An 18,102-nucleotide genomic window follows, 5' to 3' on the forward strand; every position below is an offset into this window, starting at 1 on the left:
AACGTTTGGAGACTTCTTAAAAAAATACATTTAGGGCTTCCCTTGTGGCGCAGCGGTTGAGAGTCCGCCTGCCGATGCAGAGGACATGGGTTCGTGCCCCGGTCCGGGAGGATTCCACATGCCGTGGAGCGGCTGGGCCCGTGAGCCGTGGTCACTGAGCCTGCGCTCTGCAACGGGAGAAGCCACAACAGTGAGAGGCCCGCGTACCGCAAAAAAAACAAAAAAAAACAAACCAAAAAACACCCCAAAATTAACACCCGTCGAAACTTGGATAAAAACCTAATAAAATCCTATCTTAAAACAAGTTTATATCAAATCAATTTTATTTTTGAACACTGTACAAACTTTTTCCCACTTCAAAAATCCAGGATGACCACCCAGTTACACACCAAGCAACAGAATCAAGGATGGGTAGCAGAGGCTATAGGCTGATTGTCTTTCTGAGCTATGCTTCAATTGCCCTGTCTCTAGATATACTAACTCGCAGGCCACCTTCTTTTTTTTCCCTTTATTTTTCTGAGAAGGGCAAAGCATTCTTGAAGACTTGTTATTTTCATGACCAGAGACTTTTATGTTTATGGAAAACCTGAAAATCGGAGACAGCCCAGAAAATAACAATCATTTCAAACCAGAGACAATGCATTTTTTTTCCTCATTTATTCAAATTCACTGCAGGAAGTAAACACTAAAAGATTAAAAAACACAACAAAAAGTTCACACTGCAGTATGTACAGTTTCATGACATCACATGAAGAAATTAAATTTCTAATAAAAATGACAAATTATATTACTGAGCATATCGCATCAAAATTGGTTGTGTAAACCCCAGAATTCATACCATGAATGGTAATGTGCCTGTACTCCAGTACACTGGAATACTCCTGGTATATTATTATGCTTCCAATGGGATTAAAAAATTCATGAAAGTAGTTGTGTGAATTCTTTATGTTGAAAAGTGGTTGACTTGATTTAAAAAGTTTTAAGACCCTTGGATTCAAAGCACATTCTTTCACAAAGCTTAAACCACGGAAGTCATGTCCAGAAATGGAATACTGTTATGTTGGGATGAATATCTGATCTGACTGCTTAAGACATTTTGCCAAATGCACAGATGCACAGGGTCCCCCATGCACTTTTCATGCAGCAGGTAATCACAACTTAAATAAAAGGCTTACTCTATACATTTGTCCAGACTTGCAACTGTATACACACATGCACAATTTTTAAACCTGTCCGATTATATTTACACTTATACATGGAATATACAGAAACCAAAGAGATTAAAAGGCTTTTCTGTTGTATTAGAACAATACAAAATATGTACTTTTCATTAAGGAAATCACTATTTACATCACCTTTAAAAACCAATTTTAACATCTTCATGTAACAAGTCAATATATATATATATACATATTATATATATATATATATATATATATATAAAATATATACTCTCACCAGTTTACTCTTCTGTAAGATGCAGCAGAGAATAAACAGGTAATGCTACCTTACTGATGTCAATGAGAGCTGTAGTACCCTTTCACAAATGACTTTATTAGGAAGAAATTGTCTAGATATCTAAAATAGTCCTTGAAAATGTGTATATGTGCATCCTTGTATCTACATATGCATAAATGAACTGCATTTATGGATGTAGGCCCTTTCTCACCGCTCTTCTTTAAAATCATACTAAACTCAAATTGGGGACACTCCGGTAAATCAGAACAGGTTTCTTTGTGGTCATGTTTATTTATATATGACATACCTTCGTTTCTTTGACTGCTGACAACAGTAACAACAACAACAAAACAAACGACCAACCAAAGAAACAAACAAAAAAAGCAAAGCTGGCCCTTGATGTTCTTTTTCCTGACCTAAGTTTCACCCCCTTGTAAAAGCCCATTTTCCCCTAACCAAGGGGGAATATCAATATTTTTTTCTAGCATACTTCTAAGGCTCCAGACCTTTCACAATGGCAGAAAAAAATGACTTGGTTAAAAGCTTATTTATACAGTGTAGACAATAAGATTGTCACAGAATAAAGATGGGATGGAGTTGAATATCTTCACTGGCCCGTGGAATTTTCATGATGTAGCATAATATTCGCTCCTATTATTTTATAATATATCCAGTAACTATTTACAAATTATTTTGAGAAAAAAATAATCATTTAGGGTTTTAGATCATATTAGGAAATAACGCCCATTTTTAATATAAAAATCTTAGAAACAACCTCAAGTAGAACAATTTCAAATAGATTTCCTTCTAATTAACGGTCGATTATATAACAATTTTTTGATCGGTCAGTTGCTAACTCAGCTCACAATTAAACCCAAAAATATCTGGTGAAGGAATTGTGGATTGTAAAAACTGAACTGAAAAGCATGGACTTGTTTCAAGATAGAAACCCCATGCGGCTCGATAATACATTAAGTTCTTCCAAGAAAACATCAATGTTTACTTTTAATCACTATTTTAAAATAACAGATCCGATGGAGTGACTGTGTACAAATCTGTCATGTATATGTGCCCTTCGTACTTTTTTGTTTAGTCAATCTGAGTTTAGTGCCTTTCTTGGGTTTGAAATAAATGTTTTCATCTTTGTCAGCACTGTTCTTAGGACAATGGTTTTAATAGAAGTTAAGGATGTATTCAGGAGGAGTCGCCAAACCATCCTGGAATCACCTGAGTTTGGTAAGTGGCCCTGTTATTCCATCCCTAAGGCTAATTAAGTAGATGTTACTCATTAGAACACACAAATAATCACAGATTTTCCTGAGATGTTGAGCCAAATATGAAAGTTGTCCCCTCCACCCGATTTTTTTTTGTCATAAAAAGTATTCTGAACCCGATTTCCAAAGTCATAGCAGTAATATATGAAGTACAATATTGCAAATTTTGAGTTGATGTGTGACTGTACTGGGGAAAATACAGGCATCAAATAGTTTGTTCACAATCCTGTGTTGAGAGAAGTCATACACAATGGTTTCAATTTTCAAAATTCAAATTGCAGTGTGCAGAAGAAACACCTAGGGAGTATATTAAGATGCAGAAGGAAGATTCCCAGGTCCACTTAGCAGAGATTCTTGTTCTGTAGATCTGAGATGCTGCCTAGGAATCTGCATTTTAAAACAAGTGCTCCAGATGATTCTAATGCAGGTGGTCTGAGTCCAACTTTAAGAAACCCTGGTCATAAGACTCACAGGTACCACAGAAACGGTGAGAAGTAGCTTTTACAAGAGATGGTGAAAACTGTCCAAAGAAAAGCCATTTTGCTTGTTAAAAACAACTTCTTATTTCAACTATTCAGGAAACCACCTGAAGATACATGTTAACTTTCCTAATTCTGTAAAAGGAGGAATATTAATTTAGTAAAGTAGTTAAAATACAAAAATGGAAATCTGCCTTTTTTTAAAGATCTATCAAACTTCCATCAATTGTAATCAATGTTTACTAAGTAGTACAAGGTTTAAAGAAGTATAGTATATTGAAAAGGATTGGGGTGGGGCAGACACATTGAGGAACCACAAAACCCCTTCCAAGAATTAAAAATAAATGTGTTTTCTTTCTTTTTTTTTTTTTTTAGCAAAAGTGAAAAATGTAAGCATATTTTTTTCTAATTTGTTTTTGAACTGAAAAAATGAATCAGTATCAGGTTCTTTGATTCAATAATTATCCTTTAGGAGTTATTATTTAACAATTTGGACTTTAAAAAAACGTGTTATGTATGCTGACTTCTGAAAAGCAAAATAAAGTACCCTAATAAAGGCAGCAATGCATTAATCCACTGTGGGTGGAGATTCACATTTTAATTTATGCCTATTATTTATGATTAAAAAAGAATATCATTCATGGGCTACTCACAGTTGTTGTCTGATGCATAAGAAGGTGTTAAACAACCAATTGCTAGTTCAGCAGCTTCCTCATGACATCTAATGTAAAGCAAGAAGTAGTATGCATATTTAAACATCACAGTAACCAATTCTTTTCAAAATGAAAAAGTTTCAATTATACCATGCTTTTCTCAAATCATGCGCTTATTTATACAGATCTCAAGCTCATACTAGTTAGTTTTAAAAAGATCCAAAGATGGATGGCAGGTACATTTTATTCTGATTCTTTTTTTATTGTTAGCACGTTTCCCAGAAGTCCGTAAACTTCTCCATTTGCACTGTGTGGGCGAGAGGCATTATTTCCCATATGGCTATTGTAAGTGCTTCTTAAATTAAAGAAAGAAGCTTTAGTTTCTGCAGCAGGAAGTAACTCCTCTTTGATTGTAACCTGTGAGATACTTTCAGCAGATGAAGGCTCCCTCCAAATGTCCTTGTCCTGTGTTTCTCGACTGGTAACAGAATTGCCTCCTTTCTGGAGCATGTAATACAGTATTGGGTTAGTTTTGGTCAGTCTCGGAGAGTCTTTCTCATACTCATTCTTATCCACGTCTGTGATAACCCACTTGATGGGTCCCTTCTCACTGGGCACGGAACACCCATTCACAAGCCCAGATTCTGGTCTAGACCCTGCGCAGCCCAGGTGCTCAGGGAAAGGAGGGCTCACAGGAGGTTTTCCTACACCGGGGTATGGAAATGTCCTGTGGCCCATGCAGCTGTTGGGCTGAGCTGCACTGTACATCAGTCCGTTCAAAGAAGAAATGCTGAAGTCAGGCTTGCTACTGGTCACAGTGCTTCTGTGTCCTTTTTTTTTACTGTCGACGACAGAACTACTCCTGTGCTGAGACAAATCTCTCACACAGTTTTCTGAGAGAAGCAGCTGTTTCAGAACGTTGAAGCTTTTGCTCTCTCTGGCCCAATTCCTGTGTTCGCTGTCACTTGCTGAACCATGGCTGGCAGGATATTTAAACTCAAGATCATTTCTGCTAAGCTTCAGCTCTTGCTGGTTAAGCAAGGACCCATACAGCACCTTCGGAGCACTGGGACTGTTTGCAGCATCGACTATGTTATTTCTCATCTTTTTAAATGGATTTTCTAATGGCTCAGTATGAAGCTTCCTTTTTTTAGGGACCATGCAAAGATTCTTTGAGTCTACAAGTGTCAGTTCACTATTTCTGTGACTGCTGTCCAGGTCATCAGCCGGGTGACTCTCTTGGTTTTGTCTCAGCAGTCGACTTAGCAGACCGTTCTTAGAGAAAGAAAAATCCTGAGGTGAGACTGGCTCCGATTTGAAGTCCTCAGATGCTGGTAAGACAGCTGTGCTTCCCTGCAAGGCAGGAGCCACGCCTAAGAAGGGGGCACCCTGAGCGTCGTGGCTCAAGGGCACATTTGTGGTATGCGTATGCAAGTCATCGCAAGGCTCAGATTTTATTTTCACCATCAATATTTGTTCACTTAAAGCTCTATCTGTATGTTCCTGAGTACTTTCATCTCTTAAGGGCATCTTCTCTTTCTTTTCGGGCTTCCCTTTGTTGGGGTTTCCCAGCAGCAACTGGAGGACGGTGCGCCTTTCAAGCAGATTTTCTATTTCAGAACCAGAAAGTCCTGGTTCAGGACCTGTTGCGTGACTGCTGAATGCTTTATTTTCTTCAACTGCATTTGTTTTATTTGAGAGCAGAGGGCTATTTAGTCTATCAGTCATACCTGTAGGTTTCTCTGTGTTTACGCTCAGCAGCTGTTTACTGGGTCTCTGCTCTTCCCCTGACACAGAAGACTGCATTCCACATTGCGCTAGATTTTGTAACAGTTTACTGGCACTGAAAGTGGCAGAGTTTTGTGTGCCTTCATTTTGGACTGGTTTCTCCCCTTGCGATTCTTTGCTTTTTGTAAGGTCCATCAGGTGGTTCGATGCGGTATTCGTTGGCTTTTCAGACTGAGGGCCGCAGGCATACAGTGGGGAATTCCATTTGATGACCAGAGAGTGTTGGGAAAGGTTGATGGGAGACTCGGCTTTGGTGGATGCAAGTAATGGTGGAGTGCTCACTGGAGTAGTCCTGCTGGTACTAGGGCTTTCTATGACAGAAGTCCGCGTGTAATTATGTGTGCTGAACTTTGTCCCATCACCGTGTGGTTCCTGAGGGCTGTTGTTTCTTTCTACATTTTCTTCATTCTTATGGCCAAGTAGCAACTGAAGAAGGGTTACTTTCTGGTGCGAATTTAGCTTAGAATTCTTTGAGGTATCTTGATCTTCTTTGATATCTACTTCGGGGACTTTGGGATCCCAAGTGTTTAGCAAGGACTGAGTTAAGTTATCCAGAGAAACAGGCTGGTCAGGTTCTGGTTTTTCGATTCGGTGTTTGCAAGACAAGTCTATGGGAACACAGTTGGAATATGAACTTTCATCACCACTGCTATCATCTGTAAAACTAGGATTGTTATCCGAGTATTCATCAATAGTTGTAGGTGTACTGCTCTCCTCAAAAAGGCTTCCTTTCTCACTATGACTGTGTCCGTTCATTGGCTTAGGTATGGTCTGGCTTTTAAGGAGATGTAAAAGCAAACTGTTATTAGCAGCTTGTTTTGCATTGCTTCTTTCCAGTGAGTTCTTATAGCCTGCATTTTTGGGGGAAGAAGGAACAATACCCATCGGAGTTTGAAATGCTGTACTTTTGCTAGCCATTAGTTTGTTTGATGATGCTCTTGCCTGACCATTAAGATGGCTTGACATTCCTTTTGAGAACTGGAAACTGCCCACATCCTTTTGGCCATTTTCTTGTAATCTGGCCATAGCAGCAAGTCTTTCACTTGCCGCCTGATTTGCATTTTGTGTCTTTAAAGCATGTTCTCGAGAATACTGCTGTAAATGGGCTTCGCTTGAAAGGAGTAATGCTAATTGGCTACAAGCAACACTTGGCTTGGGTGAAGTGGCAGGACTAGCCCTTTTTTCCACCATGCTCGCGACAGCCTGTAACCTCGCAGCACACGACAAGGGTTCACTCATGACCTTTGTGCCACTCTGTCCAACATGATGAGGTGACTCTACGAACCTATCTCTGATGAGGTTTTTAGTTACGTCAGGGAGACTGGTATCAGGCTTTTGATCTTTAGCTTTACTTTTCTTCAGCAAAGTTTTTAAGTGACTTGATGCGACACCGTAGCACCTTAAATCCTTCTCCACTTTTAAAGAATTATGACTGAGGGCGTATCCTTGCTCCTTGAGGCTCTGCCTAATCTGTTGTGACAGAGCAACAGTCTGCAGCCTAGAGCTGAACGACTGAAGCAAAGAGGCCAGTACCGTGTTATCCTGTTTGCCTTTAGGCACACTGTCAGCCATGCCAGCCAGCAAAGCTTCCTTCTTTACGTTTAAATTTACGATGGAATCAGACAGCCTCTTCCGCTTCGCTGCATTCCAGTCCTCAGAAGACTGCAAGAGTCTGGCTTTTTTGAGATGCAGCATGCCAGATCCCTGATATGTATGTGTATTGAGAACTGGACCATTACTTTGACAGGTGGGAAATGCATTACCAGAAATGTTAAAGTTCTGATCTTCTTCATTACAGCCAGCAGACTTTTTGTCGATGGCAGTACCTGATCCCTCTGCTGCCTGATGCATTAGTAATCCTTCTAGGTAAGTTAAAACAATAGAATCCTGGTGCACATCAGAGCCAAGCTCTTCTCCATGAGTCATGTTCAATAGAAGTGTTCACAAAGGCTTGGTTTCTATTCACTTTGAAGAATGGTTTTCTGTGGGTGAGTGAGACGTAACTTCAATTAGTGAATGTCGGTTTCTCACCTTCCATAGTAATTAGACAGAGGTGTACTGTTCCGTTCCGACCGGGATTGGTCTGCTGGTTGGCAATGAGGAGACAAAAGGCAGGCAGGCTCCCAACGCAGCCTGACTGCAGAGTTGATAACTCCCAAGCAAGAAGCAGCAGCAGAATTCCTCAACACACAGGTCTGCAGCAGCAAGCAGATAGAATCCTTAGTGAATATACTGCTTCTCCTTCTTCACCTTTTGTTCCACAATTAATGCAAATATCAGTGTTCTATAAAATAAATAAATAAAAATAGTTAAGGAGGTGAAGCATTAGAATTATGCTGTGATACCTGGAAGCAGAAAAATACAGCACTTGTCAGTTTCTCAGTGTATATATACAATATACATATATATGCATTGTAGTCACTTCTTCAGTAATTTATGTTGTTATTCCTATTAAATTGGAAATCTCTACTGGAAATCCTATGGATTAATCCATATTGTTAAAATGATCCAATCAGAGAAGAGAAAATACTTTAATGTTACGTAACTGTCTTCAAAAGTCCACCAAGTTTCTGAATTTTCATAAACACCTTTCTGCAAAGTGATGTGAATGCTAAGTCTTTTCTGTAGCACCACAGCTCTATGAGGGGCTAGAATGAGCTTCCTTACGTTATGAGGAGCTTAGGAAGGAACAAGAGAAGTATCAAAAAAGGAAAAGAGATCCACGTGACATGGACTCAATCGAACGAGTGTGATGTGAGGTTGAGGCCGACACAATGGATTCACTTCTGATATCATCCCCCAAACATCAGACATCCCATAAGTAATCTGGAGCATTTCCGTTTTCAAAGACTTGGAAGCCCTAACAAGTATAAGATTCTTTTGTAGGCCTGTGCAAATTGTGAGTCTTAGTCGTACAAACGTTTACATATCATCACAAGCTTATTCACCCCTAGTTCTTACCACAACTTATTAAAAACAGAAGAGTGATCCTTCAGATGCTCATTCAGGTCTATCAAAGGCTTAACGTATCTGTTTTAAAATCCCCACACGTGTGCTCCATGTAGAATTTTTTAAATGAGGTCCATTCCTAGCAGATGCAGAATACAGGTTACAGGTGAATCTATAGCCCTAAGTTTCTAGAATGTTCCTAATATATAATAAAATACTCCTCCTCCCTACCCATGCTATCTCTTTGTGTGTTATCAATGTTATCAATAAGGATAACATTGATATCCTTATTGATAACAAAATGTTATCAATAAGGATAACATTGATATCCTTATTGATAACAAAACTGTTATCAATAAGGATAAAATGTTACATGTGATTAAAAAAATTTTTTTAGAAGACTTCAAGTCATTATTTAAAAAAAATGTATTAGGGTACTTGCACCAATTTTTAGTTTAGAAAATGTGGTTACTGTAACACATAAAAGTATAACTATGTGTTTACACTAAGCTATCACATCATCCTGTAGAAGAGTGGGCAAGAAACAAATTTAGAATAGACCTGAAGGAAAGAGGAATAATCGTTCTCAGAAAATTCTAAGTTAAAGTGGTTATTTTTCATTAATTTCTTTGAAAAGAAAATTCTATAAACAGCACCAATTACATGAACAAGAAGAAAAAGAGCTTTTCATAGAAACCTGTTTTTTTTAAACTTTCTAAGGTTAAAATCGTTTGATTTAAAGCCAGTATTATTAACCTGACTCATTTTCTTTCGGTGGAAAGGCAACCAACCACATTATTTTTGAATCACCGACATATAGTTGGCTTACTTGATTTTACATACATATTACTTAAGAATGCTGCCAAGTGTTGAACACTACCTGAGTACCGTCAGTTACAAATACCTAAATGTCAACACACATTTAAAAATTAGGCTTTTTTGGAGATTTGCAAGCAATATATTTAACAATTGGAATATTTTACAAAATACTGTGATTCATTAGCTTGTCAGTGGATCTACTGGTTTATTTTTTTTTATTTTTTAATTTTTTTGCGGTACGTGGGCCTCTCACTGTTGTGGCCTCTCCCGTTGCGGAGCACAGGCTCCGGACGCGCAGGCTCAGCGGCCATGGCTCACGGGCCCAGCCGCTCCGCAGCATGTGGGATCTTCCCGGACCAGGCCACGAACCCGTGTCCCCTGCATCGGCAGGTGGACTCTCAACGACTGCGCCACCAGGGAAGCCCCCTACTGGTTTATTTTTAACTTCAACAATGATTTTAAATATTAGAGCTTGTATACATGTCTATTTAAAAATATTCCATACTCTCTTCATAAACAAAATAAGGAAGAGACTTGACTTGTACAGCAAACACTTGTTAAAGTGATTTCTGCGGAAAGGGAAAAAGAATTATCCAAAATATTTGGTTTATGGAAGGTAAGAAGGACCAAAGGGAGTAAAAGTACTGAGGGGGCAGAAAAAAAAAGAATAGGAAAAAGAATTCAAATGAAGGTCTCACAAATTTTGCAACTTTCATGAGGTTTAGAAGGAAAAATTCAGTTTAGAAACTAAAATACATTAATAGCCTGTCTTTAAACATTGGGTTCGTAGGCATGATAGGCAAAATGAAGAAAGATTTCTTTAATGAACACTAAAAATACATATATATATATATATATATATATATGTGAATGGGAAAAAAATAAAACCTACCCAGTGATAAATTAAAAGCTGACTGAACAATGTCTATTTCAACTTAGCTGTCATTTTTATAGGGTGATTCCATAAAATTTTTAGAAAAAGTTTTCTGGTTTTAACAAAAAATTTAGTGTAACATTTATTATACCAAGAAATGACTTAAGTTTGATTTTGGAATTATCAGTCTAAATCAAAATCAGCTCTTTATAATTTTAATGAATTCATTTAACCCTCAGTATACCAAGAAAAACAGTCATCACCATTTACCATCTGGGTCCAAGAACATTTCATCACTACTTAGGTCAACTTATGAATAATTTACAGAAGAATAAAGAGATAATGTAAAACAACTTCGTTAGAATTTTTAATAAGAACTTACACATGGCAAACCCAGTTCTTAATTCTATATTTTCCTGGTTTTGAAGGATAACATATCTGAAATGGGCAAGGCACTTTGGAACTGACAGCTCAACTACTGTCATGCACAAACCTGGAAATACCCTGTAAATACCAGTTCCAGATTTCAAATACATGTCTAAAAGGTTCTAGCTTAATCATCACTTCTGAGTCTTCTTCTTGTACTTGTATAATTCAAAATGTGTTACTTTGGAAAACTTGGACAGCTCAAAATTATACCGAGGAAAGAGGGACAGAAATCTTCCTTGTTACGTAATTGCAAAATATTTTTTCTATTTTTTAGATTTATTAATACCAATTACAGTGATCAATCCAAAGAATTATGTCATTTTCATGTCATCTACACTTCCTTCCAATCTCGTTACACACCAGCCGTGTGTATTTGTACACTTCTGTTTCAAAAAATGTGGGTGTGTCAACATCATAAAAGAACCAAGAAAGGGCAGGCGAGGTTCTTGTCACAAAATACTGAATGAAGTCCTTCCTAATAAGCAACTAACTGGAGGAAAATACTGTTATTTCCTTTTTGTCTTTAGGACTATATTGTTATGGTAACTATGTGAAGTGATGGATATGTCAACTAACCTCACTTTGGTAATCATGTGCATATCAAATCATCACATTACACACCTTGTAAAATATGATATGTCAATTATATCTCAATTAAGCTGGGGGAATAAGAACTATATTGTTCACTCATTGATCCTTGAGTTTGAGAAAATTCATCTTGGATACTGTCATCTGAAGAAAACAGTCCGAAATGTTGCTTATACACTCAATGTCACCATCATCAATCATGTATAGAATGCTACTATCAGTCTCTTCGCACTCATCCAGTGACTCATCTAATTGAAGCATCTTCCTATGCCAACTTTCTTCTCTTTAACATTAGGGATGGAAAATAAAAAATACTGAATTCTCAACTATACTTACTACAAATTTAAAACAAAATAGAAAGACTACAAAGATAATCTCCAAACATTTTTTTACACTCTTGAAAGATAATACAGTATTAACAGGCTATGCTATTAGAAAACTGAAGATGATACAATAATGATGACATATTTCACTACTGCATCATCTTTCTAGGCACTTTCATTAACTTCCTTTGGCTTATATAATCTTAGTCTTTATATCATACAGTTGGAAGTAAATGATGAATTAATTTCCAAAATGATAAAAGGGCAAAATGATTAAAGATACAGGAAAAATAAGATCACTAAGATTCCATAATGTATGTTTGAGTCATAAAAAGTTCCAGTGGATACACAGGGTAATAACAAGATATAATGTTTTTTTCCTATTGAAAACACATTCATTGAAACATTAAAAAAGAATAAAAGTCATATAATACAATCCTTCCTACCAAACAAACAACTTCAAACTAAAACTGGGTTCAAAGAACCCTGACTGTATACCAAGGGTTAATGCATTTCAAGATAATTTAATAAAATTCATGTATAACCATTTTACAGTGTTAAAATTATAAATGAAATCCTTTTATTAATATAAAATTGTTTATAAGCATAAAAATATCTTTAAATTTAATAAAATTGAGATTTTATTGGTCCACTAGCATGCAGCAAAAAGAATTATTGTTGTGGCAGGACAGAATTATTAAAAATAAAATCAAACCAAACCATAAATGAATTTCAAGCAGTCTTGGCCATATGAATAGATAGATTTTGGCAAAGATCCAAGTTTCAATATGCAGACTAGTTTAATGAAATATCTAGTAAAATGCTTGAATTCAAAGTACGTTTTTCTAAAAAGCTACATTTAAAAAAAAGAACTTGAAAAATAAGACTCAACATAATGTAACTTTTTTCTTAGCGCTTTAGTTGATAAAAGACAGTTGTAAATAATTTGCATATTAACAATTCCTAACTAGGTGTTATATTGATTCTCTAAAGCAAAATATTTCCATTGCACTGTTTTACATTTTCTATTTGGAAATGGTTTATTAATAAGCAAAGGGAAAATTCGCTGAATATTTAAACACTTTTATAAATGGTAAAGTCCAAGTAAAAAAATTTTACTTGGATAAATGAAGGACGCATCTAATAGGATTCTTACACGTGGGACTACTTTTGGTTGAAAATACATGAGAAAGGTCTTTCTCTAGCTGTATTTAAGGAAAGGATTCAGTATCTCACTAGTAATCAAATTCTCCACTAAAAACACATTTCAATGATTAAACATCTATGAAGTCAACTTTGTATGCTATTTAAATGACGTCTAATGAATACCTCACGACTTCCAATTGTTTCCATGAAATCTCCAATTTCTTCTGCATTATCAAGTAACCCCTGTTTGAGTATTGAACTGAAAGGTATTTCTGCAATGCCACTTTAATGAGCATTTGGATTCTTGGCTCTGATACCTCAAAATGCAGAAGGAACTGAGAGGCTACTCCTCTTGGACAATATTACCTGAGTTTCACTGTAGAGTACTTTGGGGATGCAATTTTATGCACAAGGAAAGACAAACATTAAGATGTTTCAGTAAGCATTAGAAGAAAAATATGTAAGTACTAAGAAGATTCAAAAGTCCTAATTATTGAAACTTTTACTTAAGCAATACAAATCCAGGTAAATGATTCAGAGAACTCTTGGTGGTCTCCAAGGTGAGACTTTGAAAGAAAGTTTTAGGAGCTGAACAGGAAAAAAAAAAAAAAAAAACCAAGAAAAATATATCAAGAAGATGTAACACCAAACATTTTATGCAAATAGATGAGATTAGCTTTCTAAACCAAGGGCCGATGAAAAGTTAGAATATATAAAACCCAACACTTAATGTCATAGAACAATAAAGGAAAGTAAAACTTCAGATAATGGTCCTGGACTTCAGTGAAAAGTGAAGAATATAGTGAATCCTCTATTATAAATTAAAAGTTAGTTTTTGAAAAGAAGTTAAGAAAAATAATAAAAGAAATGTTCGATTATTGCCATTTTACAGCTGAGAATAATAATGGGCATCGTAGAGGAGGGGGCCTGGTAATTCATTTATTAGATATACTTCTAAGGTTTTGAAAAATAAATCAGAATTAGTATATGTCCTTTCATATAATTTAAATTCCAAGACAATTTTCGATGTAGCATTATCTATCAAAAGATGTTCAACCTGATGGGTGCCAAGAAAATACTTACCTGAAAACATTTTGCTCAACTGAGGGCCTTAACATTTAAAATTAGACCACAAGAGCTTCTGGCCCTGTCCCAGGGGTTCTCATTTTAGGTGTAAATACTCTTCAGAGATTGGTAACAGAAGCTACTGACACTGTAGTGAGTAAAACAGCTGCCCAGATTGCTCTCCATTGCAACCTGAGGGACTTACATATTTTTGCCCAAGGGCAAATTTGCTCCTACCTTCCAGGCCCATCAGCTTTAACTTGCTGTCAGCTGCTTCCACAGGAGTAAAATAGTGTCACTCACTTTCCCTATTAAGAGACTCAATAGGAGACGTTAGTGCTTGACTGACTTGAGTGTTCAACAGGACATATGTATCTGAGGACCTCTTCAACTCTAAAATTTTATTTCCATGATTCCAAGTAATGTATCAAACTGTAGTTGATAAAAATGACAAGCATTTTCACCAGAAAGATGACAAGCTGTCATAAAAGTTGTGGAAATAGCCCTGACCAGTATGTTCTATCGCCTTTTTAGTGAATTCTAGGGGAAGGAAATGATTTTGAAACAGCCATACACCCTACCCATCCAATCCCCCAGTTGTTTATCTTCACTACTTTCTTTACTGGGGCACAGAATTTCAAACAGATGTTTATTTAAAAGCTAAATATGAGCTTATTTTCAAACTGGAGCTTCTGCTTATCTCTCAATGACTATATACTGAATAAAATGCAATAGTAAAGATTTAAGACCCTTGATGACATAGACAAACGCATGAGAGAGGTAAAAAACATTATCCTGGAGACAGAAACATGTATCCCCTATAAATGATACAGTGAAATAAAGAAGAGCTTCTTTGTTCTGAATTATTCTCAAAAGGCTTATGTCTATGAATCAGATTCAGTAAGTCCACTATCCATTTTATTCTGCCTGTGTAGTTTACATAAAAATTTAATTTATAATCAAAGTTAAGAGTATAAAGTTCGAGATTTTAAATTAAAAAGGCTCACAGAATCAAAGGAGCTAGAGACAGAGCTTAACTGCCAAACAATTTCTACTCCAAAATGGAACACCTTCATGGATGCTGTGCTGTATTACCTTGAAAACACAGAAACTAGAATATTTTTAAATAAAATTAAATTCTAAGTGTAATTTTTAGAAATCCAGGAAGAGAATTATTATATGATAAAGAATACCTGATACTCAGCATTAACATTAATGTCTGTTCACTGCCTTCAGTTAAACAATAGTTTCTCTGAAGAAACACAAAACAATTATTAACAAATTATTTGGTGGCACATAAGTGTGGAAAAAAGGGTTTAAATATAAAACTAACAGGGTAGAGCTTCTCCTTACCTTTTCCAATAGCCCTTCAAAGTAACTGGTGCTTTCTATCAGATTTGAAAAGCATAATAATTTCCAATGTCTATCAAAATATGAAATATAATGGAAAATGGTGATTTCTTCTCCTGGAATTGTTTGAGTGTTTATAGTATGTGTGTGTATATATACAGATATATACAATCTCTATATCTATATACACGTTACATATATATGTGTATATATACATGTGTGTGTATGTGTGTGTGTGTGTGTATATATATATATATGAACATTCTTTGAGACTGGAGCATAAATCCTATTAAACTCAACTATAGTTTCCCTAGCCCTAAAATAGATTTGACATACAGACATAAACACAAGGTCAAGGTCATAGATCAGTAAGAAAGATTACCAACAGAACTGATGTAACAGCTGGCATTGATCCTGGGGCTTTTAGTACACTTACCAGACACTCTGCATTTACTCACAGGGGTACACTCTGTTTTAAAAATGTTCCCCATCTTTGAAGACAAGATCTTTATGTGCTTTTTGTTATAAAGTATGTTCTACTAAAAATGTTGTACTGGATCACAGAGTAAGAAAGAGAGTAGTGTATGTATGTTTCAGAATCATGAGTTTTTACATGTGTGTATGTATATGTGTAGGTATTCTTGGGTATTTATTTATTCATTTGTTATAACTGATCCTTGCCACGTGACAACTTTGAAACTGATTTTACAGGTTCCTGAATCGACCATGCTCCCCGACACCTCTAAGCCTTTGTACCAGCTGAAATGCAAACTGTCTTATTTCTCAACGTCTTGGGTCACTTCTTCCCTAATACACAGATCTAACTGCTAAAAATTGGTTCAACCAGAAAAACTTTACAATGTGTCCATAGTCTTCCATGATAATTTCCAAATTATACATATATGAAGAAACTTTGGTTATCAACAGCAGCAATGGAAGTGACTCTTAATGGAGTATATTATTGAACAGTATAATTATCTAACAAAACCATGCCTTTTGTTTCAGCTGCTCAAACAAGATGCTTAATTTATCTTAAATTACATTTATGAAACCAAGAGTTATGTGATGAATGTTCTTACTGAAGCATTCTGACCAAGAAATTATTTTTAAGAATGCATAATGCTGTTGGGGTAAATTTATAATATAAAAGCCTTCCTTGTTAAATTAAGCATCACCTGCTGTAACTTGATTAACTTGCAAATTATGATACATGAACATGTAAATGTTCTCGATTATCAGTTTTTTATTTTGCAAAATTATTTTTGATGAATTAAGTAGGTTGGCATGAAAATACCAGAATTATCCTATCCTAGAAGGTCTGCTAGTTTCTCAATAACAAAGGAAAAAGGAAAAAACAAGTTATCAAATTAAATACCACTGAAAATGGAACTTCCTTTACCAGGCAGAAGCAGACCAAGGGTATATCAAAATTACCAGTAATGGACACCCATTTGTACATCAAACTTTGATCACAAAATCTATTGACATATTTTTTAGTTTAAAACAAACAGAATTCCTTGTAAAATATACTATATTAAAGTCTATTTAGAGGAATCACTTACCAATGAATAAATATGTTCTGGGTGAAAGTGCCGCCTTGCTGTGTGAGCTCTGACTTGATTTTCCAGAAATAATAAAAACATTATGACACCACGCTTGCCCATAATGGCCCAGAACACAAAGCTTTCTAGATTGAGGGCTTTAGCCAGTCTGTGGCAGAGAAGTATCGCTACAGACACAATCCACGGACAGAGAGACATCGTGGTGATATGTGTAAAGGGAAGAAAGAGGTCAATGAACTTAACAGGCTCCCACCCCAGGGGATCAGTGAGCAAAACAACAAGAATACGCACAATGTACCTAGAGAATTTCTATGTCTTTAAATACTGACAGGTAATGTTAATAGTAACAGGTAACGTGCTAAAATACGTTCTTCAACTAGGGAGATAAAGCTACTGGCACACCGTCAGTAGGTTATTTATTTTAAGTGGTTTCATTTTGACTGAGAAACTACCACCCATACCTTTCCACAACGTCTCTCTTGCTCATCAGTACACAGAAGCAAACGTCTGAAGTAATAATCTTAGGAGCTATGGCCAGTGGCTGCCAACCTGAGACCTGCTACCCAGGTGTCAGGCACGTTCAGTCCATGAGCAGGGACAGTCTGCATGGCCCTGGCCATGGCACCTGACACTCAGCTATAGACTGGAGTGTGGGTAGTGAGGAGGCTTTAGAAGAGGCTCCTACGAGCTGGAGAAGAAGCAGGAAGACCAGTCTAGGTCACATAGGTCTGTGCCTTCCTGACTTCACTTACTGGACCAAAAATATTTCAGAACAACCTTTACTTTAGCAATTAAGATCATCAGAAACAATTACTACTATCTACTATAAGCATTATTTAATAAAATTATTTTAACAGCAAAAAATGAAATACTTTAGCTTTGTGAGAATTTCTATCATATACATCATTTTTCTTGTTTTCTTTCTTTTTATTCTGGTGGAGATAGAATGATGACACATGGGCTGGCACGTATATACTATACTGAAACGTCTCTGTTCAGTACTTTGTTCAACTCCAGTATCAATTACTTAAATTCTTATGTCAGTATTTCCTCTATTTATATTTTGCTTTATTGGTTTGGTAGTTATCACGCTTTCAATTGTAGCACTTAATATAAAATGAATAATTTGTTTCATATTTAAATTCTTGCCATTACCCATGAGGAGATGAGTAAGACGTAACAGTGGGAAAAATAATTGTGATGCAGAATAAAAAGAAAAGAATCTTCTGCTCAGTGCCCTTCCCTACCTCTTCACCCACACAACCCCTACCACCATCATCATTTGATGAAATATATCAGAATTAAAAGATGTTCCACTTACCCACAATCAAGCTAAAGGAATAAG

General features: G+C 36.2%; 1 protein-coding gene across 6 annotated transcripts in view; it reads right to left on the reverse strand.

Annotated features, from left to right (window-relative positions):
• Positions 1-655: 655 nt before the first annotated feature.
• NRIP1 (nuclear receptor interacting protein 1) overlaps positions 656-18,102 on the reverse strand; it is a 100,316-nt gene continuing 82,869 nt past the window's right edge. For all 6 annotated transcript variants that reach the window (XM_079923182.1, XM_079923183.1, XM_079923180.1 and 3 more), the window contains one exon: positions 656-7,936. In XM_079923182.1, coding sequence (XP_079779308.1) covers positions 4,108-7,578 — 3,471 coding nt within the window. In that variant the 5' untranslated portion in view covers positions 7,579-7,936 and the 3' untranslated portion in view covers positions 656-4,107. The remainder of the gene's footprint in view (positions 7,937-18,102) is intronic.

The sequence above is a fragment of the Stenella coeruleoalba genome (assembly GCF_951394435.1).
Source record: "Stenella coeruleoalba genome assembly, chromosome: 5".
NCBI lineage: Eukaryota > Metazoa > Chordata > Mammalia > Artiodactyla > Delphinidae > Stenella > Stenella coeruleoalba.